At 41.4% G+C, this 25,325-nt stretch overlaps 2 protein-coding genes across 6 annotated transcripts; one reads left to right on the forward strand and one right to left on the reverse strand.

Annotated features, from left to right (window-relative positions):
- The first annotated feature begins 1,169 nt into the window (after positions 1–1,169).
- LOC149751548 (uncharacterized) lies at positions 1,170–1,995 on the forward strand. The gene is made up of 3 exons (XM_089926779.1): positions 1,170–1,202; positions 1,312–1,597; positions 1,745–1,995. Exons 1-3 carry the CDS (start codon positions 1,170–1,172, stop codon positions 1,993–1,995), a joined length of 570 nt encoding a protein of 189 aa, XP_089782905.1.
- A 3,841-nt stretch (positions 1,996–5,836) lies between these two features.
- Positions 5,837–25,250, reverse strand: LOC103717472 (Membrane fusion protein Use1). Of its 5 annotated transcripts, none has more exons than XM_089926541.1 (11): positions 24,743–25,019; positions 23,763–23,861; positions 22,893–22,931; positions 20,712–20,803; positions 18,464–18,531; positions 12,529–12,601; positions 11,748–11,857; positions 11,533–11,637; positions 10,624–10,723; positions 6,124–6,353; positions 5,837–6,051 (listed from the first exon to the last, which is right to left on the reverse strand). In XM_089926541.1, the coding sequence occupies exons 4-10, from the start codon at positions 20,793–20,795 to the stop codon at positions 6,177–6,179; spliced, it is 717 nt and encodes a 238-aa protein (XP_089782667.1). In that variant the 5' UTR covers positions 20,796–20,803; positions 22,893–22,931; positions 23,763–23,861; positions 24,743–25,019; the 3' UTR covers positions 5,837–6,051; positions 6,124–6,176. The 5 variants fall into 5 exon arrangements, with proteins under 5 accessions (XP_089782667.1, XP_089782668.1, XP_089782669.1 ...); XM_089926542.1 differs by having other exon boundaries at positions 22,861–22,931; positions 24,743–25,017; XM_089926543.1 differs by having other exon boundaries at positions 22,817–22,931; positions 24,743–24,979.
- Between the last annotated feature and the right edge of the window lie 75 nt (positions 25,251–25,325).

A 25,325-nucleotide genomic window follows, 5' to 3' on the forward strand; every position in this document is an offset into this window, starting at 1 on the left:
GGTCCCCTACTATTGTACCGAATCTCCCGGAGTCGCCTACGGACACGGATAGATGGCAAAAGCCAACTAAGTTGGCTAGGAGGAGGTCGCCGGAGAAGGAAGCGACGGGAGGATCGGCGATGGTCACCGAGCCGACCCAACTCGGTGCGGGGTCCAGGTTGGACTCGGAATCCGTCAGAAGGACGGGCCAACCGGTGCAATTGGGCCAATTTGGTCGAACCGAGCCAGGGCGGGCCGAGTCGGATGGGCCGGACCCGGGCCCAAACTCGGGTCTGCCATTTCATGATGGGCCGATCCAGGTGGGAACGGGCTACTATGACCGAGCTGGCCCGTGGACAAGGCCCAAGCCCGATGAAACGGGCTAGGAGCCCAGCCGAGTCGACCAGGGACTCGGGGGCGGGTAGGACTGAGTCGACCCAGCTCTCCCGATCGGTGTCTTCATCTTCCTTCGAAGATCTGCGACTGCGCCGGCGGGAGGAAGGATGGAGGCACTTCCAGAGCGCCTCTCTGCCGCCGGCGAGAGCCCCCAATCGACCGATGACGGGCGGGGGCCCACCGATCGACAGAGCTGCTGGGGTATCGCGAGCCGAGGCGGCACACCCACATCGAGAGGGCCAGCGGCGGCAGGTGAGGCTCCACCGTCGCGTGCGGCTATGGCTCGAGGTGGCGGTAACTCTCCGGCCAAGGGGAAGGGCCTAAAGGATGACCCATACCAACGGAGGGAGGTGTCCTCGGCAGGGGCATCACAGAGAGGGGTGGCTTCTTCACCGTGTCCAAGAAGGATGGGGAGGCTTGAGACCGGGGACTTGGAGGAAGCTCCCAGATCACTGGAAGCACCGGTAAAGCACTCGCCTGTGGTGATGAGGGGCATTCCAGGGGGTTCGAGACAGAGCTCCAGCTCATCCATTCAAGACCATGGTAAGGTAGTGGACCTCCTGCGAGCTGTGATTCAGGGAGGTGGGGAGCCTCGGGAAGATGACAGGCCTAATGCACAGGGAGTGACAAGCCCACAGGATCAGGGCCAATCTTTACTCCACAGTATTAAATGAAGATCCTAGCATGGAATTGTAGGGGGGCGGCTAAGCCCTCATTCTTGTCCTCCTTCAAGAGGTTAGTTCAGCTTAATTGCCCCGAGATTTGTTTTCTTTGTGAAACACGGGTGTCCGGCAATGGGTTACGCCGGGTGCAACGGCGTTTGGCAGGTGATTGGGAATCCTTTGTAGTATAGTCTTAGGGCTTGTCTGGAGGTATCTTGATGTTGTGGAAGCGGGGGTGGCTTCTGTAGATGTCTTTCGCAATTGTTCTCAACAGGTTGTGATGGTCATCTCGGAACCAAATGAACCTCCGTGGGTCCTGTGTGGGGTCTATGCTAGTACTGACTACCGGACAAGAAGAACTCTTTGGGGCGAGCTGACATGTTTGTTGACTCAGGGAGTGCCGACTATGGTGATGGGTGATCTTAACTGTATCCTGAGCCCCAACGAGAAACGAGGTGGTAGGGTCTACTCTGATTCAGTAGACAGGAGGGAGTTTCGGAAGTTTCTGGATGTGACCGGTCTAGTGGATCTTGGCTTCTCTGGACCGCGATTTACTTGGTGTAACAATCAGTCTGGACGAGCGAGAGTGTGGGAGTGGCTTGACAGGGCTATTGCATCTCCGGATTGGATTCAGTGATTCCTATCCTGTCAGGTTAGTCATCTTGCCCCGATTGCCTCAGATCACTGTCCTCTTTTGATTTCTACAGCTTCGTGCTCCAGTCATTACAGCCCTTTCCGATTTGAGAAGCTGTGGTTGTCATACCCACAATCTTGGGAAGTAGTCAGGGAGGCTTGGGGCATGCCGGTGCAGAGGGATGCTATGCAGAGGGTGTCGCGTAGATTGGATCTCACTAAACGCCGTCTCTGCAGATGGAACCGGGAGATTGTAGGCAACATCTTCCGGAGACAAGAGGAGGTGGAGGTGTTGATTGCAGATCTCCAAGGGAGGAAGGACTGAGATGGGGAGCTTGAGGAGGTTGAGATGGCGGACCTATGACGTTACTTGTCTTCTCACCACTCGCTGCTGCATCAGCAGGAGATTTTCTAGAGGCAGAAGTCGAGGGCACAGTGGGTCAAGGAGGGGGACTAGAACACTAGCTTCTTCCACCGATCGACGGTCATCAGGAGGCAAAGGAACATGATACGATCACTGATAGTTGGGGCAGGCCAGCGGGTGGAGGAGGATTCTGCGGTGAGACAGGTACTATTCGATTTTTTTAGATCCAGATGGACGGAGGGAGGGGGGGTCCTATGTGTTTGGTCAGCTCCCTAGGCCGACAGTCAGAGTTGAGGAGCCAGATAATGTAGCATTGATTCAGCCAGTGTCAGATACAGAAGTGCAGGAGGCGGTATCGGCGTTGGCAGAGGACAAGGTCCCAGGACCGGACGGATTTCCGCCCTTCTTCTTTCGGAGATATTGGAGCATCATTCAGAGATCAGTGGTGGAGGCAGTGCAGCTATATTTCAGTCGGGCAGTGATGGCAGATGACTGGCAGGTTACTTATATCACTTTGATCCCGAAGCGTCAGAATGCATCGTAGCCAGGCCACTATAGACCCATTAGCTTGTGTACTACTTTGTATAAAGTAGTGGCGAGGCTTATGGTTGGGAGAATGAAGACTTTGCTGCCTAGCATTATTAGTAAGGAGCAGGGAGCGTTTGTGGGAGGAAGGAGTATATCAGACAACATTTTGCTAGCTGAGGAGATGATGGGAGATTTACAGCTGGCCTCGAGGAGGCGATGTTTGATGGCAATGAAACTGAACATGGAGCGTGCTTATGACCGGATCCGCTGGGATTTTCTCAGACGGGCGTTGGAGAGTTTTGGCTTCCATCCGACCTGGATTGATTGGGTACTTGGCTGCGTGCAGGGACCTAGTTTCTTCATACTGGTCAGTGGTACGCCTTCGCCTTTTTTTCGAGCTACTATGGGGCTTCGCCAGGGATGCCCTTTGTCCCCATATCTGTTCATCATTTGCTCTGATGTATTTTCTCGTGCTTTACATATAGCTTGCGAGAGCTGGGAGTTGGATGCTTACAGTCCGACCCCTGGGGCTCGCCCCATCTCTCACCTACTTTTTGCATATGACTGTCTGCTGCTTGCCAGAGCGAGGGCGACGAACGCTCGAGCCCTCCAAAGAGTGTTGACTGAGCACTGTGCGGCGTCCGGACAGAGAATTAATCCCCAGAAGTCCTCTATACACTTTAGCCCGAGCACGGAGTGGAGGACGCGACGGGCGATTAGGGCGATATTGGAGATGCAAGAGCAGGAGGAGGCACTAGACTACCTTGGAGTCCCAATTACAAGGAGGAGGTTGCGGAGGGTGAAGTGCTCCATTTTGGTGCAGAGAGTGCAGAGTAGACTTGAGGGCTGGAGGGCCTCATCACTCTCTATGATGGGCAGGTTGACGTTGGTCAGGTCAGTTCTTTGTTCTATGCCTGTTTATCTTATGGCCCATACTGTTGTGCCGAAGACGGTGCTGGTGGGAATAGAGCGGCTCATGCACCGTTTCCTGTGGGGCTCCTACGGGAGGGGCCACGGGGTACATCTGGTGGCCTGGGAGAGAGTTTGTCTGCCTCTGAGTGAGGGTGGTTTGGGGGTGCAGTCACTTCTAGTGAGGCGAGAGGCACTCCTGGCGCAGCGGGCAGTGCAAATTGTTCTGGAGCCATGCAGATTATGGAGTCAGGTCATGATCATTAGATATTGTCGGGCAGGCTTAGCTGGACCGGTGGTGGGCAGTTGGAGGGGTTACTTTATGTGGCGGGAGATTGGAAGGTATATGTCTATGGCCCTGGCACATTCTAGATGGTTGATTGGCGACGGACGGAGCATTGATGTGATGGAGGACCCATGGGTGGATGCACTTCCGTTGAGGTTGTGGCCGACAATGATTAGCGGTCAAGGGACGGCGGGGCTCCGGGTGTGCGACCTCAGGCCGGGGGAGGCAGAGTGGGACACCGACAAACTGGGCTAGTTGTTCGGGGAGCACTTAGCAGAGCAGGTTCGAGCTCTCCCCATTTCGGGATCAGCAGGTCCAGATGTCAGGGTATGGAACACCACTTGCAGGGCCAGGGTCAAGGTTGGTAATGTTTCTCGGGTTATCAGCAGGAGTCAGAGTTGGGTAGGGATTGTGGCTGGGTATGGAGGTTTGGACTACACCAGAGGGTTGCACTATTTCTCTGGAAGGTAGCCTGGGACCGCCTGCCGACGAGCTCGGCGTTGAGCCGACATGGTGTTAGCATCTCTTCTGTGTGCCTGTACTGTGAGGTAGACGAGACAGTGGATCACGCACTATTCCAGTGTGTCTGGGCGAGGCGGACCTGGAGGTTGTCTGGGATCCCGAAGGATGTGTGGAGTCGGAGGGATTGCTTTCTAGAGGAGGTTCGGCGTTGGTCTAGCTCCCCTCAAATGTGTCGGGCGGCTATTAGGGTGTCCTGCATCGCTTATCAGCTATGGATGGCCGGAACGCCCGAGTGTTTGGCGAGCACAATCCGTCCCCACGGTTCGTGATGGAGCGGGCTCGGGCACAGGCAGCAGAGTTCCTTCATGTAGGTTCAGAGCATAGACCTTTGACAGCTCGGGACACCTGGGGCCCCCATACTACTTCGGCAGCTTCTCATACAGTGTTTTTCACCTGGGAGCCCCCATCCCCGAGTTTCCTCAAGGTCAATTTTGATGGCTCAGTCCTCGATGAGGGCAGGAGAGGAGGGGCGGGGTTTGTTATCAAGGGCCCGAGCTCCAGCACAGTGGCGGCAGGGAGTTGTCAGATCTTTGATACCTCGGTCCCAGGGGCAAAGCTGCGTGCGGCTTGGATGGGATTACGGTATGCACGACATGTACTTCATGCGAGTTTCATTCTCTTAGAGGGCGATTCGGCCACAGTGATCAGCTGAATCCAGCAGGGCACTCGCAGCGATGGAGGAGTTCATCCTTTGCTCCGTGACATATAGTTGATAGTGAGGGAGGGGGTTACCTTTCGGGCTATGCATGTATATCGTGAGGCCAACGAGGCGGCAGACTGGGCGGCGTATGTTGCTAGCCACTCAGAAGGCACCCTATGGGTTGGTGAGGATGATTTGCCCAGTATATTCCGAGACTTTTTGGTTACATATTCTACTTGGTGTATTTGTACCCGTGTTGTATGAAATGCCCGTTTTAGCAAAAAAAAAAAAAAACTATACGATCTATATTTAGAGAGTACAACCATAATATGTTTTAATTAAACAGTATTTCCTAATGATTGATATCAATATAGTGCTCCGTGTTTATATCATACGAGGACAGATCAATAAAGCTAGAAAAATTTATTTAAAAAAAAATACTTTGGAACACTGCATCTTTATTTTAATATTCTTAACAAACACCACTTTAGTCTAAGTGAATTGTAAGTTGCATATGTCAATGGATCTTGTGAAAGAAAGTCATTCCCTACTCCGACTTATTGCTCAGTATCATCAACCGGCAAAGGGTTATAACTTTTTTTTTTCTACTAATTTTTTCAAACAATCACAAGATGCCCAATTGATAGGATGTTGAGCTCCCCACAAGCCAAAGGTCCAAGCCTGACAAGGATAAGCATGTAGGCCCAAACTCCTCTAGGCTAGTTGTGCGCTTCTACTATTCAATTGGGGCATTGAAAGGAATGAGGATGTTACGCATTTCTTTAAATTTCTTTCACCCATCGTATTCACCATTAGAGAAGGACCCATGTCCCCATAGTCCAGATCTTATTTCAAAACAGTCCTCTCTGAAAAAAAAAGGAGCGAGAAATTTCTAAAACCAAGGAGAGAAACTAGAGTTACCAGGAAACAAAAGCTTTGGAAATGTACAGTAGGAAAAACAGAACTTCTCATGATATATTGTTTATATGTCTGAACCCTGCAGGTGATTCTTCTAAGATTTAACTACTACATCTCAGCAAAAAACTATTCAGTCTTCAAACCCACTGCTCCCACCAGGTAGAGAATGCTTCTAGTTTAAATACTGCCTGAGTACTTACTGCAGAGTACTTCCCTGTTGATAAAAGATCACAAACATTAAGTATGGAGATGATTTATTTGGAACCAAATTATGGATGCAAACTACCTTGAATTTGGAACAGCAGAAGTTGAAATCATGTTCTGGTGACAGAAGGCAAGTCAAGTCACACGGATGAGTAGAACCACCATGATGAAAATACAAGTCATGACAAAGATTACAAGCCATGTAAAGCATGTAGTCTTGGAACTCTCTGAGTACACCTCCATGGCCCGTACATTGGCACGGGCGGTGCTGGCCAAGCTATGTTCCACTGCCCTCTCAGTAGAATCAAGTATCTGTTTAAGCCATGATAGTAAAGCTCAGTTACAAAATCAAGAGAAGCCAGTGACAACAATTAATCAGCTCCATAGAAAATAATTCTGATATCTGCACATAAGCACTATTGGTAGCAATAGAAAATTGGTTATACATGTTTGCGATAATTAAACTTGCAACAATGAAGATATCAACTTATTTAGTATGGAAAAGTTCAATTTTTTCACCAAGACATGCATGCATTTAAAGTGTGTGATCTAGAAGGACAGAGAATTAAAAAGAAGAGATTAGCAATATGCAGATGACACAATAATATTTTGAGAACTTTAATATTATGTAGCTTTGAATCGGTTTCAGACCATAATTTGAAAAGCCAAAAACTCGGCTTCAAAGTTAGCTAAGTCGAGCCGGCTCGAAGACTCGATCAAGTACCCAGTGAGTCTTGAGCATCAAGACTTGATTATGTCATTTATACTTGATAATGTTTATACATAAAAATATATATTATTATTATTATTATTATTATTATTATTATTATTATTATTATTATTATTATTATATATACATTTAATATTAAATATTGATGTTTAAGAACATAAATAGAGAAATTTATATACATGCAGACATAAATCCCTCAATCTATAATTTACTGTTAACATACAAATAATATATTAATAAAATAATTAAAATAAAAAAATAAGAATCAGCAATGACTATTTCCCATGCCATTAACTATTACTTACATCTTGATATTGAGGCTAGGAGGCAGAGGCTAGCAGAACCCCCTAAAATCATAATCAAAATTGGGAATGATGCAGTTGTGGGATGGGTGAGGAATAGAAGCCCCAACGCTTTACATTCCATTCATATTGTTACAATTTCACATTAAATATATTATAAAAAAAAACCTCCAATGACTTGTTTCGATGAAAATCTTAAAAACAGATAGTATTGAAATGGACTATAATTAATATTTAATACTCGATTAAGTCAAATGGCTCGGACCAAGTTTTGAGTAACTCGGTGAATCAGCCGAGTCAAGACTCATCCAAAATCTGAGTTTCACACAAGCCAAGTCTCCTATCAAGTCGGCTCGAAAACTTGTGAGTTGAGCTGATGTGGCAAAGTTTTGAGTCAACTTGACAAGTTTTTAAACAATGTTTCAGACTAGGTCAAAATTTAAGCAGATAGCTGGATCACCATATCAGCATTTAAGCAGCATCTGCTAGACTTTCTGAAGTACAAGGCTGCACCTTTCCCTATCAAATATGTGAACCTTACAAGATTCAGAGGATAATATATTATTTTTTTATGTAATAGAGACAGATGGATAATACAAATATACAAGAGCTGCACCACTCTTTCAAAAAACTTGAGCACTTCATGAACAACTTGCATCAATTTAGTAAGAAAATTCAAAATCCAATAAGATTCCTTTGCTTTCTCTGTCTCAAGTTGGCCAGCCAGTCGGTGGCACCATTTTCCTCTCCATATACATGTGTAATCGGTAACATCGTCAGATCTAGACATTAGTCTTATGATGTCAAAATAGGAATACTTTTCTGGTCAATGGAACGGCCGTTTTGTGTAACCAAACACAGCTTTTGAATCTGATCGGTCCAAATTCTCTTATGCCACCGCTAATAGACATCTGCCCCATGCATATCCCAACATACAAAACCTATTCCGGTTATGTCTCTACTCACAGATAAACTATTTTCTTAATTAGGTCCACGATACACTTTGGCATTCCTACCTCTAACAACTCTCCAAGCTATGTTGTTCCTCTATCCTACAAACTCCTTTTAAGACAGCACTATTTCGATCTTTCCATAAATTCCAACAAGTAAAAGCTGCTATAATGGCCATATTGCCTATCAATTACAACAGCATGCCAATATTTTACTGCATCCACTTCTCTATCCATGAACCATCTCATGAACTCCTGAACATACTTCTCTCGATTTTTGACAGCTCTAAAACATATGGTAAAGAACTTAATTCTCTACTCCATACTGGCTGCATATGCTATCTGGCATCAAACAATTTTTTCATGAGCATAATGCTGCGGGAAACTTATTTTGAATCATTTTCCATAACAGAAACCTGATCTTCTTGGCCATATATTAATCTCCAAATAACATTCCAATACACCCCACCCCATCTCTCCTTAAAATTTCAATCCTATTCAATTAATGTTTGGAATGGATTTAACTGTAACTGAACTTCCAGGATCATATATCCAGAGCAACGAATCTTTAACCTCTCACTTTCAAATTAGCCATTGCTAACATCTATTTCATCATTCTTTATGAAAAATCTAAAATAATTTTTGCACAGACACGCACATAAACGGTTATTCAACAGTTATAATCCTGGCAATCCGGGGTCTCTCAGAAGAGCGGAGTGGGAACAGACCTAACTTTTTTTTACTTGGCCACAAAGTAGCCGTGGTAGGACTTGAATCATTGCATTTGTCAGCCCAAGCCTTTTACCACTGCACCGAGTAATAACCCCTAATGTATGTGTATATGTATGTATATACATATATATGTGTACATGCAAACACAGTTTACCGTCATCCATAAATAAAATCACTTCCAACTAAATCCACCCAACACTGTCATCAGAGGCAATTTTCAGACCAGCCACAAATTTCTGATTCTAGACTAGTTAGTAATTGATGGATTACCGACCTATACTATAATTAATTAGATTCATCTAAGTTCTTAATTAAAAGTACTTTTGATGTATTGAAAATGGCAATACTTTTGATGTACTGAAAATGGCAATCGCATTTGTATAACTACCTTTTATGGATGGGCTTGCCAGACATGAAACAAGCTCACAAAAGAAGAAGCTAGAAGTTAATTAAATAGCTTCTCCTAAAAGGGTCTTTATGGCTTCTACTTATCATAAAAGCACTTCTCAAATGATATTACCAAAAATTAAATCTTTTAGAAAGTATTCTTTTTTTTCACTTTAAAAGTTGCAGGACTCTTGTCAACACCAAAAGTGCCCTTGGTTTTCCACCAAAGGCAGTCAAAGAAAAATTCTATTTCTGAAGATAAGCAACTAGATCAAAATCGGAGCTATTATTTTTTTAATTTTGGGTAGGATGTATAGAACTAGGGTCAATGGGGCTAGCAGTTCCAAACTTAAATGAAGTAATAAGTGCATTACTCAATATAGACAAGATGGATGCTTAAGTAACCATAACCATATAAATCTATTTATTCCTACTAGTTGGTGCTGTCTCTGTGAATCCATCTTTGCTGACCATTTCTATTAAGGGCTATATTCATTGTTACTAGAGGCTTATTCACATCCTTTTTCACACCTTCTCATTATCTGGCCTTCCCCTCCTCTTAACTCATATAGCAGAAAGCTAAGTCCCTCTTCAACTAGGGTTTTTTAGATATTTATCGTGTATGCTCAAATCACCAGAGATGATTCTCCAGCATTTAATCCTAAACTTCTGCAAATTCTAATTCCTATCTATGTACTTAAACCACCTTAATTTCCTAGTGTAACACAACTCTTGCATTCTCATCTGTTTAGAGAACTACGGCATACAGCAGCAAATTGTTCATTAAAAAGGAGATAGTATATAAATTTATCATAGATGGGAAAAATGGAAGAATACTTGCAGCAATCCAACAGGATATCATATTTACAAGTAAAGTGGTCACCACGAGCTAGTAAATGAATGATCTGGAAATCCTTGTCTGGCAGAATATCATCCAACATGATAATATACAGCTGTTAAGTGGCAAGATATTTTAGGTCCAAAAGAAAAGTTTTTTAATATATATATATATATATATATATATATATATATATATATATATATATATATATATATATATATATATATCGAAGCCCCAAATTGATTAAGGTCTCTCTTTTCATGGAAGTGCAGCTTGAGATTTTAACAGCAAGAAAGTTGACCCAATGCAAGAAAAGATTCTAAGCGACCTTCTTTTATTTCTTCCTTTCTTTTTGTAGTAGATGTTTGACGTTTCAGCCTTCAACTATAATCCAATGGTCAATCTATGATGACTGAATGGCCCTGTTTTGGGGGTCCATAAGGGTCTGCATATTAAGCATAAAGAGGTGAGGTTTTTAAGTTCTCTCTTCTTCAATTTCAATTATTTATGCATCTAAAGAAACGTTGCTGATAACATCCACCTCCAGCCCCCTCACATATGCATGCAAGGATGTGTGCACAAAAGTGTAGACATAAAAACAGAGAGAAAGAGAAGAAGAAGAAAGACATGCAATTTTTACCTTCTCAGTGTTCTGCAAAGATTGATTCATCAGAAGACTGCTTTCCTTAAGTTGCTGTGCTAACACTACCATTTCGTCCGTCAAATCTTCTTGAAGCTTTCTGGTAAAAAGGAAATAAAGAAAATAACAAGCCAGATAACAAGTACTGTATTAGGTGTCCAGATATGTACGGCTGAAAATGGATGCATCTAGTAGAGAACAAACACTGAAGCATATGACAGTAAATATCTTTGTGAGAAAGATATTGAACTATTAATTGATAGATGGGAAAGGAGAAATATGTAGAACAGCACACAAAAAGAAACAGGACATCTTAAACAAAGATGACTGATATGCCAAATTGATGATACAAAACAATCCTGTCCCACATATTAAGGGTTCGCTTGATGGATCCCTATTAAGTTTCAAAATAAGGTCAAAACCACAATGGAATTTGATACAATCTTCTACTCCAATTTTAGTGATGTTCTTAAACCGAGATATTATAGGCCAGCAATTTTACAAAAGATAGAGGCATCCAATTACATAAACAAACGTTAAGTCTAGCAGCAATGCACAACATCAGCACCCATTTTTTATTCCATAAACAAAAAATCAATGATGAGCTGTCAGTAATGCAAGAAGGAAGTGCATGGAAAGGCTATCAGTCAACACATTATGATTAAAAATTTTTTGCCATTGCTTTCTATAAACAGGACAAACCCTGCAGGTCCATCATAATAAACCACAAAAGCAGAATGGATGAAAATCAATGATAAGTGGCAGTCTAAACAAGAGTAAATCAGAGTGAAAGATGACAATTCTGAGGTATGATTAAGTCTAACTCGAGTTAGTGAGAGAGACCAAGTCTATTTTCTCAATGTAGCAAATCAAACTGATGAAAATTATGATATGTTGGTAGTAACACACCTATGTTTCTCAATGTGAATTTGCGCTGCTGCATCCAACTTAATTGGTGTTGCTGAGTCCCTCTCCTTAGACTCCTGGATGCTATCTTCAATTTCTACATGAGCTCTGTTTAGTTTTGAACAAAAGTGAAGTCATATAATCCAACAAAGCAGAGAGGAACACAGAAACAAACCAGCAACGACAATGTCAACACAAGGAGCTGCAGTTTTGCTTACACAGTTCTCCTTCTCAGTCCACGAGGGGCGTTCACATAGTTTCCATCCTGTTCTGACTTAGAGGGGCTTTCCTCATCTTTAGTTTCATCAACAACCTTCACAGGTTCTGGCTGATGAGGTTGTCAGTATTAACTAATAAGTTTACTTGAAGATAGCTTTCAGTCATAAGAATAATTCACAATCATTTGCACTAAAAGAACTCCCAACCATCTGCACTAAAAGAGCTCACAATCATTTGCACTAAAAGAACTCCCAACCATCTGCACTAAAAGAGCTCACAATAATTTGCACTAAAAGATCACAATCAATTTGCCTTAAATGGAAAAAGGTGGCATTTCATACAACCTCCAGGATCTGACCACAGCACAGTACGAATAAAAACTGATGCTTATATTGCATTTTGAGATCTAAAATGGACCAGAAACAGAGATGGCGGAAAAGCTTGATTTATAAAAGAATGAATTTTGGCAATCTACACATTATATAAAACTGATGTAAAATTTACCGAACTTGGAGACTGGAAACAACTTAATCGATTTGCATGTAATCTGATAGTTTCAAGCAGAATATGTTATGTATTAATTAGAATCAACTATGAAACATTATTAATGAGAAGTATATGAAAAAATCATTCTTTAAAATTATGACAAACATCAATAATTATGAATATTTGTATTGGAAATGAAACAAAAATTCTTTTTAAAGTATGCTCCATCAATTATATATTCAACAAAACCCTAGAAAACAGCCTAGTGAGTCTAAAGAGAAGAGATAAACATACCGATGGAGTAGATAATTTGGCTGCAAGGGCTTCGATCTTCTCTGAATATTCATTCAATTTTGCTTTTGAAACACTGAGGAAAAGTCAGAAAAGATTGTGACTACTATATGAACAAGTTCTTTTTCTGTATTTTTTTCCATGCTAAAAATGCCTTATGAACAAGTTAAAAAGTATGTACCCAAAAAAAAAGGTTACAAAGTGGTTTTGCAATACTTGCAATGGTACATGCACCGAGGGTTGAAAAGCTGACCTTACTGCAATATGAAACATCCTGCACTGCAGTATGTACCATGTCATGCCATCCCATATTGGCAGACCAGGAGTTGATACGACAGCATACCGTGGTACATACTATAGCGACACATGACTCCTATACCCTCAAACAGTATTTCAAAACTTTCTATGCACCAGCAGTACCGAAAAGTAAAACTTCGAGATGCATGTACTGTATCTAACTCAAAATTATTGGTGATCACAACATACAAGAATGTATGTGCGCATCCATAAAACTTTCATTCTATTTGATAGGTTATGGAATGTTTGTCCAAAATCTCTTTTGTTTTATTAAAGACAGGTACTGCATCTTGCTTAGACAGCTAGTCAAATTTTGCAGAGCTCAAGAAAGAGGGTCCAGTGAACATTATATATGAACATGTGTATCATGCGTGCACATTAAGTTCGTTAAAAATAAGAAAAAATAATGTATAGACAAATAATTTCACACTCCAAAAGCTGTTGAATGAGGATTATGCTAGGAGGATGCAATTGTTGGGGGATGACAGAGATTAACCAAAATGGCAGTAGGCTTTAGAAAGAAACAGAAATAGTTTAAACTTTTTAGAGGATCAAGCAATTAAAGTATGGAACAACTATCAATTGTGTTAGTTTTGTTTAGTTTATGAATCTCTGTAATGAAACCTTATAGATCAAATAATGTATATTATATAGTACTAGAGGAAGAGCACCAGTTAAATTAACAACATTACTGAAACCATTTACATTATGTAAAAAGTCGAAATTGCCCCCTTCCGTCACCCATACGCATCTAGAACCCCCACCACTCCCTCCCCTCTCTTCTTCTCCTCCTCTCGTCCTTCATCAGCCTCATCAATGACAACCTCTTTGATAATGGCGTCATCGTCGGTGACAGGCCTCCCCATACACACGCAGCACCCCCATCACTCCCTCCCTTCCTCTATCCCCTCCTCCTCTCTCTTCTTCTCCTCCTCGTCCTTCATCAGCCTCATCAATGACAACCACTTCGAGAACGGCATCTTCATCGGCAGCAGGCCTCCCCATACACACCCAGCACCCCCACCACTCCCTCCCTCTATCCCCTCCTCCTCTCTCTTCTTCTCCTACTCCCGTCCTTCATCAGCCTCATCAACAACGAGCTCTCCAAGAACCGTGTCATCGTTGGCAGCGTTCTACCCATACACACCTAGTATATCCTCTAGATCTTTCAAATTAGGTGACATTGGAGAAGATGAGAATTTTCAGCCTTGAGAGCATAATAGAGGAGTTTGAGATGCTGACAGAGAATGCCAGCCATGTCCAGAGAGAGGCCCTTCAAAAGATTCTCAAACAAAATGGTGATGCAAAGTACTTGCAGAATTTGGGCCTTTGAGGAAGAACCGAACCCAAGAGTTTTTGAGGCTTGTGCTCCCTTGGTCACTTATAACAATTTGGAGCCCTACATTCAGTGGATCATCAATGGGGATACTTCGCCCATTCTCACTAGGAAGCCTATAACATCGATTTTATTGAGGTATAACTTGGGATGCTTGTTTACTTTGTGCTAACTGCTACTAAGTAGCAATTGTCTGATAATTGGCAAGCTTGTGTTTTGCTATAGTTCTGGCACCACACAAGGAAAGCCCAAGTTTTTGCCATTCAACAAGGAGCTAGTTCAATCCACCATGCAGATCTATAAGACTTCATTTGCTTTTAGAAAGTGGTATAGATTTCTTCCACATCGAAGGCTTGTTTTCTCTATGTACTATTTTAGAGATTAGCCTATTGATCCAGCTTTGGTTACAGCCTGTGAGACTTTCGATTGTGTGCTTCATGACTCATTATTTTCGGAATTGTTTTTCCCTTAATTTCTCTTCTGTCTAAGTTGTCTATGTATTGGAAGTTCATTAGATGTAGTGTTGTTAATAGGACCTTTTTTGTTAATATTTATATTCTTCTATCATATTTTCTAAGCCCAGTAGTCCCATTCTTTTGAAATATGCATGATAAGTGAGCATGAACTTGTATAGAAAAGATAAATTTAACCTACAATGCTATCCTTAGTGGTCGCTTTCTCGAAATTTCCATCTATGCACTCATTTATGCCGCAAGATCTTCTGTACTAACATGAACAGACTTTTCACTCTCTTTGGGAGAGAGGAGCTAGGAGACGTCATGGTGGGCAGCAAGGTTGAGGGTCTAGAAGTGGACATGGAGGGCTTGGGTTTTCTTAAAGTTATTTTGGTTATTTTTTTTTTTTTTTGATGTGGCATTTGGGTCCTATTTAAGGTTTAACGGTCTGACTAACATTATTAAGTTATGGATTAAAATATTGGATAAAAATAAACCTCAGCAGGGTAAGCATGGGTTTTTCAAATTATTGGGTGTAAGTGTAGTATACACCTAATCTCAGGGACGTTTTTGTAATTTACTCTATATAAAACTTAAAGATATTACAATATAATATATTACAACATAATATAATGCATAACATATATTGTAATATATAATACAACAAAAGATGAAGATTTTTAAAATTGCCAGAATAGGATGATACAAGTGGTAACATACCATTTCGATAGAGAATTGGCACTGGTATATAGTGTGTTGGTACGGGATGCAGTCTTATACCATGTGTCAATATCCAATACCATACTAGTATTTTCAAAAAAATAAGCATACCCTTCGATATCGATTTTTAAAACCTTGCATAACATAATACAATACAATATAATATAGTATAGTATAAATATAATAGTTAAAACTATTATATGGTTTATTATATTATATAATATAGTGCATCTATCGTACAATTATTATAATGTTACATGTAATGTAATTATAGTATTATTAAAATTTAAAGTAAATTACAAAAGCCTCCTTGAGATTAGGGATAAATTATATTTACACCTAATAGTTTAAAAAACCTAAGCATACCATCTTAAGGTTTATTTTTATCCAACATTTTAACCCATAAATTAACAGAATATTAGTCAAACCGTTGACCTTAAATGGGACCCAGATGCCACGTCAGAAAAGAAATTAACAAATGACTAAAGAAACCTTAAGTGACCAAAGTAACCTTAAGAAAATCCAAGCCCTCCTCATCTACTTCTAGGCCCTCGACCTCGCAACCCACCACAACATCTCCCAACTCCTCTCCCTCAAAGAGTGTGAAGAAGTCTGTTCAAGTTAGTATGAAAGATCTTGAAGTATAAATGAACATATAGAAGGAAATTTCAAGAAAGCGACTAAGGATAGCATTGTAGGTTAAATTTATATTTTCTATACAAGTTCATATTCACTTATCATGCATATTTCACAAGAATGGGACTACTGGGCGAAGAAAATATGACAGAAGAACACGAAAAAGCCCCATTAACAACGCTACATCTATTGAACTTCCAATGCATAGACAACTTAGATAGAAGAGAAATTAAGGAAAAAATGATTCTAAACATAATGAGTCATGAAGCATAGTCAAAAGTCTCACAAGTTGTTACTAAAGTTGGATCAACAGGCCAATCTCTAGTACACAGAGAAAATAGGCCTTCGATGTGGAAGAAATCCGTACCGGTTTCTAAAAGCAAATGAAGTCCTATAGATCTACATCGTGGACTGAACTAGTTCTTCGATGAATGGAAAAAACTTGGGTTTTCTTGTGTGGTGCCAGAACTGTAGCAAAATGCAAGCTTGCCCATTGTCAGGCAATTGCTACTTAGTAGCAGTTAGCACAAAGTAAACAAGCACCCCAAGTTATACCTCAACGAAATCGATGTTATAGGCTTCCCTGGAAGAATGGGTGAGGTATCCCCATCGATGATCCTCTAAATGTAGGGCTCCAAATCGTTATGAGTGACCAAGGGAACACAAGCCTTAAAAACTCTTGGGTTCGGTTCTTCCTCGAAGGTCTAAATTTTGCAAGTACTCTGCATCACCATTTTGTTCGAGAATCCTTTTGAAGGGTCTCTCTGGATGCAGCCAGCATCCTCCATCAGCATCTCAAACTCCTCTATTATGCTCTCAAGGCTGAAAAATCTCATATTCTCCAATGTCACCTAAGTTGAAAGATCTAGAAGATATGCTAGGTGTGTATGGGGAGAACCGCCGCCAATGATGATGCCATTCTTGGAGAGGTCGTTGTTGATGAGGTTGATGAAGGACAAGAAGAGGAGGAGAAGAGAGAGGAGGAGGAGGTGGTGGAGGGGATAGAAGAAGGGGGGAAGTGGTGAGGGTGCTGGGTGTGTATGGGGAGGCCCGTCGCTGACAATGCGGCCTCGGAGAGGTCGTCGTTGATGAGGCTGATGAAGGATGGGAGGAGGAGAAAAAGAGAGGAAAAAGAAGAGGGAATAGGGGAAGGGAGGGAGTGGTGGGGGCGTTGGGTGTGTATGGGGAGGCCCGCTATTGATGATTATGCCATTCTCGAAGAAGTCATTGATGAGGCTGATGACGGATGAGAAGAGGAGAAGAAGAGAGAGGAGAGAGGGAGTAGCGGGGGTACTGGGTGTGTATAGGAGGCGGAAGGGGGCAATTTCAACTTTTTACATAAGGTAAGCAATTTAATTAATGTTGTTAATTTAACTAGGTGTAAGTGTAGGTTTTACAAAATATTGGGTGTAACCGTGTAAGTGTAATAAATGTAAACCTCAGGGAGATTTTTGTAATTTACTCTTTTTTCTTTGTAACATAATGGTCAAAAAATATTGAGTAAGACCTGAAGAAATTACAAAATACTTCCCAGATAATTTATTTTGTGTGAAAGGAAGAAGAAACCATATTTATTTAACTTGTCTATTTTAATATTTCATATACTTCTTTTAACCATGTAGTTATGTAATAGTTGTTTAAAAGACAAACATTTTCTGCACTTACAGACCTGATAGACTTTCATGATAAAATTAATCAATTTGACAAACTCGGTACTGTAAGTTATCTGGGCAGCTGATGGGCCAATGAAGCTTGATAAGTTTTCACTCCTAACTCGATCTTATCAAAGGTCCATGTGAGATGCAGAAATAGCCTATCTGAATTGTACAGGCAAGAAAGTTTTAGTATGGATTCAATCCAAGATTCACAAGCTTATGGGGTCTTTCTACTTGTATCTAGCCAGCCAAGGCCAACTTCTATATACGTTGACAAACTAAGAATGTGATGTCTAATGAATCCCTGATGGCCAGATTGTCAGACAAAACCACCTCTTTTCCCTCATCACCTATATCATGCTCCCCTCTATGCTACCACTCAACTTAGCTACTCAACTATGTTACCTGCAATCTTTTTGTTCCCTACCTCATCTCTAGCCATGATCAACAAAAATTACTTCCTCCTTTCCTCTCCTTTGGTAACCTTCTTTATCTTCTGTTATCCCCTAGCTTTTATTAAAAAAGAAATCTATCTAGACCCAGTAACTCCATCTCTCCTCTATAGTCTCTTCAATTGCTTCTCATATGTTATTGAATCAACTACTTTCAACTGCCACCCAACTCAGGCTTCTTCTCTAAAGGCTTCTCTCGAGCTCAGGCATGAAATTTCTCTCTCTCTCTCTCTCTCTCTCTCTCTCTAAAGGACTTAAGCAAACGAAGGATCCACCAGATTTAGCTAGTTAACAGTCTAAGATTATGGAGAGAATATTTTCTTAAATGGATAACATTTATTTAAAAAAGAATAAAAGAGGATGAGCATATAAAATGATTAGACAAACCTTGATATTCCCTCTGGTGTTCTCTCTGCCCCTAGTTGCTCTAATTGTTCCCTTAATGTGGTGACATACTGGAAAAGCAAACAGCATCACTTTCAATCAACTTAATCCAGTATAAAATAATAACATAATAATAATAAGATGCTAGAATTGTTAAATTTCACAACATGTGAACAACATGAATCTAGCATGCCACTATGACCTACATTTCAAATATTAAAAGTAATGCAATCAATTTTATTAGTTTTTCAACTTCTTTTTATGAAAAAATGAAGAATAAACAATAAACAAGTTCTTACAAGGGTTCTATGAAGACGAAAAATTAACATAAATATTTGTTCAAAATTTCATCCACATGTCTTCCATGCCATTCAACAACTGAGAATTGATCAATATTGATTATCTTTGACAACAAATAAGCATAACTTAACCTTATCATGCTGAAAATTATGGAACTGTCTACTTTCTAGGAAGACAAAATTGTTTATGATGGAAGACATTAAATTTTGTGTTTTCATTAATGTTTATAACAAAGTTTGTCGTACCGGTACCGGACCCCATACCAGTGCCACATTAGCATAGTGTCGGTACGGTATGGTACGAAATTTTTTTTTGCGTACCGAGGATCGGTACGCCACCGGTACCGAACCGGTACGGAACGTTACGTCCGGTACCATCCAGTTCAATACGGTACGGCATATCATGCACAAATAAGTTCAGAAAACAATATGCAAATTAAGGTAGCTAGTTATATAGTGATAGTTAAACTTGTTTCTCCAAATAGTTTTAAAATATGTTGGTTCTCCTAGACAAGGTTTTAAGTCCCGGTGGGATAGGGGGCATCCCAACCATCCCATCCCCTTTCTGTAAAAAAATGGGACCGAAATGGGGTCCAGACTCCGAAACCCATCAATGCAGAGAGAGAAGAAGAAAAAGGAAAGAAAGAAAGGATGGAAGGAAAAAAAGGAAAAAGTGAAAAGGAAGAAGAAGAAGAAGAAGAAAAAGTAAAGAAAGAAAGAAAGAAAGAAGAAAAGGAAGGAAAGGAAGAAAAAAGGAAGAAAGCAAAAAGAAAGCAAAAGAAAAAGAAAAAAAAAAGAAATAAAGGAAGGAACAAAAAAGTGAAAGAAAAAAGAAAGGAAAGAAAGGAAAATAGAAAGGAAAGAAGGAAAGAAAGAGGAAAAAGAAAGAAAGAAAAAAAGAATATGAGAGAGACAGAGGATATCTATCAGGATATATGATCGAGATGGGCGAGACAGCAGGGCATCTCGTTCCATGGAGAAACTAGGACAACCCATCCCACGGCATTTAAAACCTTGCCCCTAGATACTAGCTACTCAAAAACATTATTTCTAAAGATTGTTTTAAAAAAATCCCATGGCAAGAACAATTGCACACACCTAAAGCTTCCGGTTAAAGGGCAAGACCTCACATGGAATGGTTAAGATTGATACTTTGTTTTTAAAAGGAAGCTTTTTATTACCATATCCCATGCTTACATATATATACCCACTATAATTTCGTTGACAAGTAAAATTATGCAGACACTATCCTTAGTTGTTAAGATCTGTATCTCAGATATGTTGTTTATCAATTAACCAGAGGGAAGAAAACTTGATCAGCAACTAATAATTATCATCCTTTCAATTGGTCTTAAAAATCCAGCAGTTTAGGATCCATGTTTGAGTACTAAGAAGGTTAGCTATTTAGAACCTAATGACATTTAACTAAAAGGACAAATCTATCCAAGATTAATTATGGTCATGTACATAGGAGCAAAATTCAATCAGGTGAGAACCACAATGAGAACTACAATATAGCCACAAATTTCTAATCCACAAGATTGAGAATTACGATATGTCTCCTTACAGAAAAAATAAATCCATAGTGATCCTTGTGCTCATCATAGATGTTCAAAAGTGCAGAATTACTAAACATAAGCAATATATTTTTACAAGTTTGATTTGAAAATTAAACAATGACTATATATTCACTCAAGGAAATCCATATTATGGAATATGCATTAACATTTACTCGTAATATTGTTTTATTCATCTTCTGAGATATTTAATTTGTGATCCTAACTTTTCTAAGAAGTTCAAAAGCACAAGCAGAATGTCGTGATTTGAGACATGTCTAATATGAAAACCTACTGAACACTATATCGAATATATGTTGGAGAAGATAAAGCAGCAACAAAATTTCATGAAAACCATTTGGAACCTACGATACTAATTACATGCATTCAACTCACATGGATGAGCTTTGCTTTATTCTGCTGGTGAGGAGCAGCTGCAAGCAACCTTCTCAAATTCACTTCAGTCTTGTTGAGTCTCATGATTACACCTAAAAAGAAACAAGAACAAGATCAGAACTTTAGCACAGTAGGCATAATCTGCTGTCACATAATTCAAAAACTTCCTATGATGGGGCAGAATAGAAGATTTTAGAGGAACTACAGTAATCCATCGAACAAGATTTTACCATATAAAAACGTTTTCCTAAAAAAAAATTCTTTTTCCTTCTTCAAACTTTGCGTTTAGCCGACCAATCCCACAACCTGAAGGTAGTAGAAACCAATTTTCACTCTGGCTCCGTAACTGCAAGACAGGCATCTCCATTGCTATCCCAATATGGTGCCCATAAAGAAGCTTGCACCCATCTCGTCCTTCCAACATATATATCACACAGATAATAACTTCTCTTTTCCATTAATTCCCATTCTACGAGTTCTGATTCAAGGATCCCAGAATTCAAGTCCAAATGATTCATTGAACATCAACACGCCCGCCGCCCCCCCCCCCCCAACCCCCAAAAACAAATATGAAAAGATAACAATATTGGTTCACGAAAAAAAGGATTAAAACAGAAATTTTGAAATCTTCTATCGAATTTTTCATTAATTAGAAAGAAAGAAATTCCTAGAGCCAAATCACGCCCATTACAAATTTCTCACAAGAATTCAGGTAGAGATGGAGAGGGGAAAGAACCAGTTCGACGATTTTCAAGTAAAAAGATCCCACAAGCGATCAAAATCTCACCGATTTGGGATTTCTGGTGCAGAGATCGTCGTTATTCTGTCGATCCAGGGGGGCGGGGGAAGAAAGAGATGGCGATGGGCAGGAGGACAGAGGACTCGCCCGAGGCGGGGGGGGGGGGGGGGGGGGGGGGGGGGGGGGGGGGGGGGTGTTTGTTCTATCGGTAGCGCTGGCGCGGCCTAGAAGTTGCCTTCGATTTCAGCCAGAGGGCACGTACGCCCATTGCCCAAGCCAAGCCAAACCATTGTCAAAAGTTAAGAATCGGACTGACCCTATCAATCTTTTCCCTCCTTTCTAAGAAATTCTAAATCCTAAAATCCTACCTAACCCTAAAAGCCCTAAAAACCACATAAGCCTAGGAACAAGTATGTAAAAACTTTAATTATTTTCAGAATGCCCCTATTCCTTGATACCCATGATATTTAAAATTTTTAACTATCTTGTAATATCCTCACCACATAAAGCTTTTTTTGTTCTCAAAATACCCATATCCTAGAGCCTGTATTAACGTGTCAATATAGATCTCAAAATACCCCTCGTCTAAGATAAAACCATTTTAAAAATATCTCTATCGAACAACTTTCTTTATTCTCAAAAAACTCTTTGTTAAGGGCCATATAAGTGTGCCAATATAGTTCTCAAGATCTCTCTCTCAAAGATATTCTTACAATAATTAAATATATTTTTATCCAAAATATACCTATTATGACTCCCGATGAAGAGTATCTTGATCGGTTTGACTCTTAATTCACTGCAAGGTGAAGTTGAAATCTCCTATTAAAGAAGGGAATTATCATGTTTCGACCAATAGGATGGCTTATCAACTCTTGGACTGTCATATTTTCTCATGTAAATTCCCAGAGTTTACCCTGAAGATGTTGGCTTTCAATTGGCATCAATGTTGATTTTATCATATGAGTTGGACCAAGCCTTCCCTTGGTTCGGTAAACTGTTCTCTCTTTTAAAATAAAAGAAGCATCCAGTCTTCTGACAGATGACAGTCCATATACTTTAAGAGAATTGGAAATTTATAAAGATGTGATCCACAAATTCAGTTGAACAGTTACAGAAAACACACCCTCCTAAATACTTTCCAAGCTTTTCTTGGAGGCTCTCTCTGGTGTCAGGTTTTGTCACGCCCGGAACCCATCACCCGGGTCCGGCACGCGACCGGCCGCATGATCCCTAGAGCAGTGCCCTAAAGATCATGCAAGGCCTAAGATAAACAACAATTCCAATCATTCCAATAATTCCATAAATACCAAAATCAATGATTAATGTACTTCAAATCAAATCCAGCCAAAATGTACTGAATGATTACATAAATTCAAATGTCCATAAATAAAAGATAAATTGACTTCTAACTATCTAGCAGTCTGACTCCAGATCGAGCTCACTTCTTGTCCCATCCGACAGATTCTACGAATCCAGTGCCTCTGAAAAAAAAATGGAAGTGTAGTATGAGCTTTTCCAGCCCAGTAAGAATCCCAACAGCCACACACAATAAAATCATAAAATAATCAAGTATCAAAATATATATGTCATTTCATCATTTCAAAAGCTCAACAAACAACAAATATATGTAATCAGTACATATACACAAATCCTTTGTTCTTTTTTTTACATTATGTGATCCATTCCCGTATTACTCAAATTCCAAAGTTTTCAAACTTTTCATTTCTGGCGTTGGACTAACCAAGATCATGTCCCAGTCCAAGACTGCACAAATCCCACGCATAAGCTCGTGGCAGCTATCCCACGCGTAAGCCCGTGGAGGCTATCCTACGCATAAGCTCGTAGAGGCTATCCCACGCGTAAGCCCGTGGAGGCTATCCTACGCATAAGCTCGTAGAGGTTATCCCACGCGTAAGCCCGTGGAGGCTATCCCACGCATCAGCTCGTGGCAGCTATCCTACGCATAAGCTCGTAGAGGCTATCTCATGACAAGGTTAGTCCAACCCATATTACATGTCTAGTTTTACATGTTCAATCACATTCCCATCACATCACATATTTTCATAAATTTTCAAAAATATGTTATTTCTTCCCAAATGAATTTATCTCAATATTTTCATTATAAACAACATGCACGCCTCATAGGTGCCGCATCAACTCATAAACAATAACAACATAATAATGAAAATATGTTGATAAAAATTCGTCTCATATGTATCATATCAACTCACAAGCAATAACATCAAAACCGTAAATAAATCCAACGATAAATCAATATATGCATAGAAGTGCTCAGATGTAGGGATTCTTACCGAAATTGTAGACTGACTCAAACATGGTCCGAATCACAACCTACGCGCTGGGGTGCTGAGTCCCCTGATCAAAATCTCCTGGCACCGCCGACTCTTCCTCTACAACATCAATTATAAATCACAACTAAATCATTTAATATTTAAATATTCTAAACCATAATTCACATCTACTATGGGGTCCATCACCAGATCCCCAAACATCTCAATCCCTCCAGATCTAGGGCAGTCGGGGTAGCCCGACTCCCACCTTGTACCGCCAGCCTACGTCATCGCCAGCCATAGCCGCAGCCACGCCGCGACGATAATCGGTCCCGGTGAAGAGACTAAAAGAAGAGGTGGATGAGAGAGAAGGGTTCTTCCTCCACCTCTTCGGTCCAAGGGCATCAGCCAGGGTGGCTGTGCCCTCACCTTCCCCACCCTCGGCCACCATTGGCCGAACCATCGCCGGCCGCCCCTGTTGCAGTCGCCGACGATGGTGGCTATCCAAGTGAAAGAGAGAAGAAGAGGTCTCCTCCTCTTCTTCTTCTTCTTCCCCCAAAACCGACACTGTCCCCTCCCCCTTCCTCCATTTCTTCCACGGAAAGGCCACCGTGATGGTGGCTCGGCTTCTTCACCCTTCCCCACCCGACGGCAACCCAAGCAGCCTCCTCCGACCACCGTCGTCGCCGCCGGTGGCCAACCCACGCGAGAGGGAGAGAAGGAAGGGACGGGATCACGAGGAAGAAGGCCTCGGATCCGCCATCCCCCATCTCCAACCAAAGCCCTAGAACTCAACTCCGGCCCTCGCATACCCCGACCAACCCCACCGCCATGAATCCCGGCCAACCCGACGGCCGGCGGCCGGCGGCAAGATCCGTAAAGAGAAGCCGAAACAGGGTACCCCTGTTTCGGATCCTTCTTCGACGATTTCACCGGCCAAATCTTCACCCACGCCGCCCCAAATCCAGAAAATAAAACACAAAGGAAGAAACCATGCTTACCTCGGTCCGGTGGGGGTGTTCCGGCGGCCCTTTCGGCGAGGAATCGGTGGAGAAATCCGTGAGCTTCACCGGATTTGTGGGAGAGGTCTTCGCCGAAGGGGAAGGCTTTATGGCTTCCTCAACCACCGGTCGGATCTTGGAACCTCCCTTCTCCGGTGATCGATCTTCCCCGACGGTCGGCCTCCTCTGGTGATCGACCTCCCTAGCGCCGCTGCCTCACCCCCTTCACCCCTCTTCTTCCACGATCGTGCCTAGGGCACGATCATAAGAGGGATACGGGTCCGGTCTTTTCGGGCCGGCCCGTTAACCTCTTTTTTTTTTCTTTTTTTTTTTTTTGGGGGGGGGGGGGGGGGGGGCGGGGGTTTTACAGGTTTATTCATTAAGCATAGCCAGAAGGAAGCTTTAATTTCCGCGGAGCCGAGGTATGTTTCCATTTGATTCCCCTTGTGCTTAGAAATACAACTAATTTTCCTGCGACCTACAACTAATTTGCTTCCTCCAAGGCTTTGATCAGATTTTAAGAGTCTCCATCCTATTTATCCAACTGCCTGACAAACCAACCTAGCAGCTCAAAAAGAGACGT

This window comes from Phoenix dactylifera, chromosome 12 (genome assembly GCF_051530095.1).
Source record: "Phoenix dactylifera cultivar Ajwa chromosome 12, Ajwa_hap1_PhDact_Kaust_v1.1, whole genome shotgun sequence".
Lineage (NCBI taxonomy): Eukaryota > Viridiplantae > Streptophyta > Magnoliopsida > Arecales > Arecaceae > Phoenix > Phoenix dactylifera.

Excerpts from the sequence above, each read along its gene's own strand:
- LOC149751548 (XM_089926779.1), top strand. The coding sequence starts at position 1,170 with ATGGGTTACGCCGGGTGCAACGGCGTTTGGCAG. Across the intron at positions 1,203-1,311 it reads GGTGCAACGGCGTTTGGCAG|GTTGTGATGGTCATCTCGGA; the intron begins GTGATTGGGAAT and ends TGTTCTCAACAG. Across the intron at positions 1,598-1,744 it reads TGGACCGCGATTTACTTGGT|CTTCGTGCTCCAGTCATTAC; the intron begins GTAACAATCAGT and ends TGATTTCTACAG.
- LOC103717472 (XM_089926540.1), bottom strand. The coding sequence starts at position 23,787 with ATGTTTGAGTCAGTCTACAATTTCG. Across the intron at positions 20,804-23,762 it reads TGAGTCAGTCTACAATTTCG|GTGTAATCATGAGACTCAAC; the intron begins GTAAGAATCCCT and ends GTTTCTTTTTAG. Across the intron at positions 6,354-10,623 it reads CTTTGCAGAACACTGAGAAG|ATACTTGATTCTACTGAGAG; the intron begins GTAAAAATTGCA and ends TGGCTTAAACAG.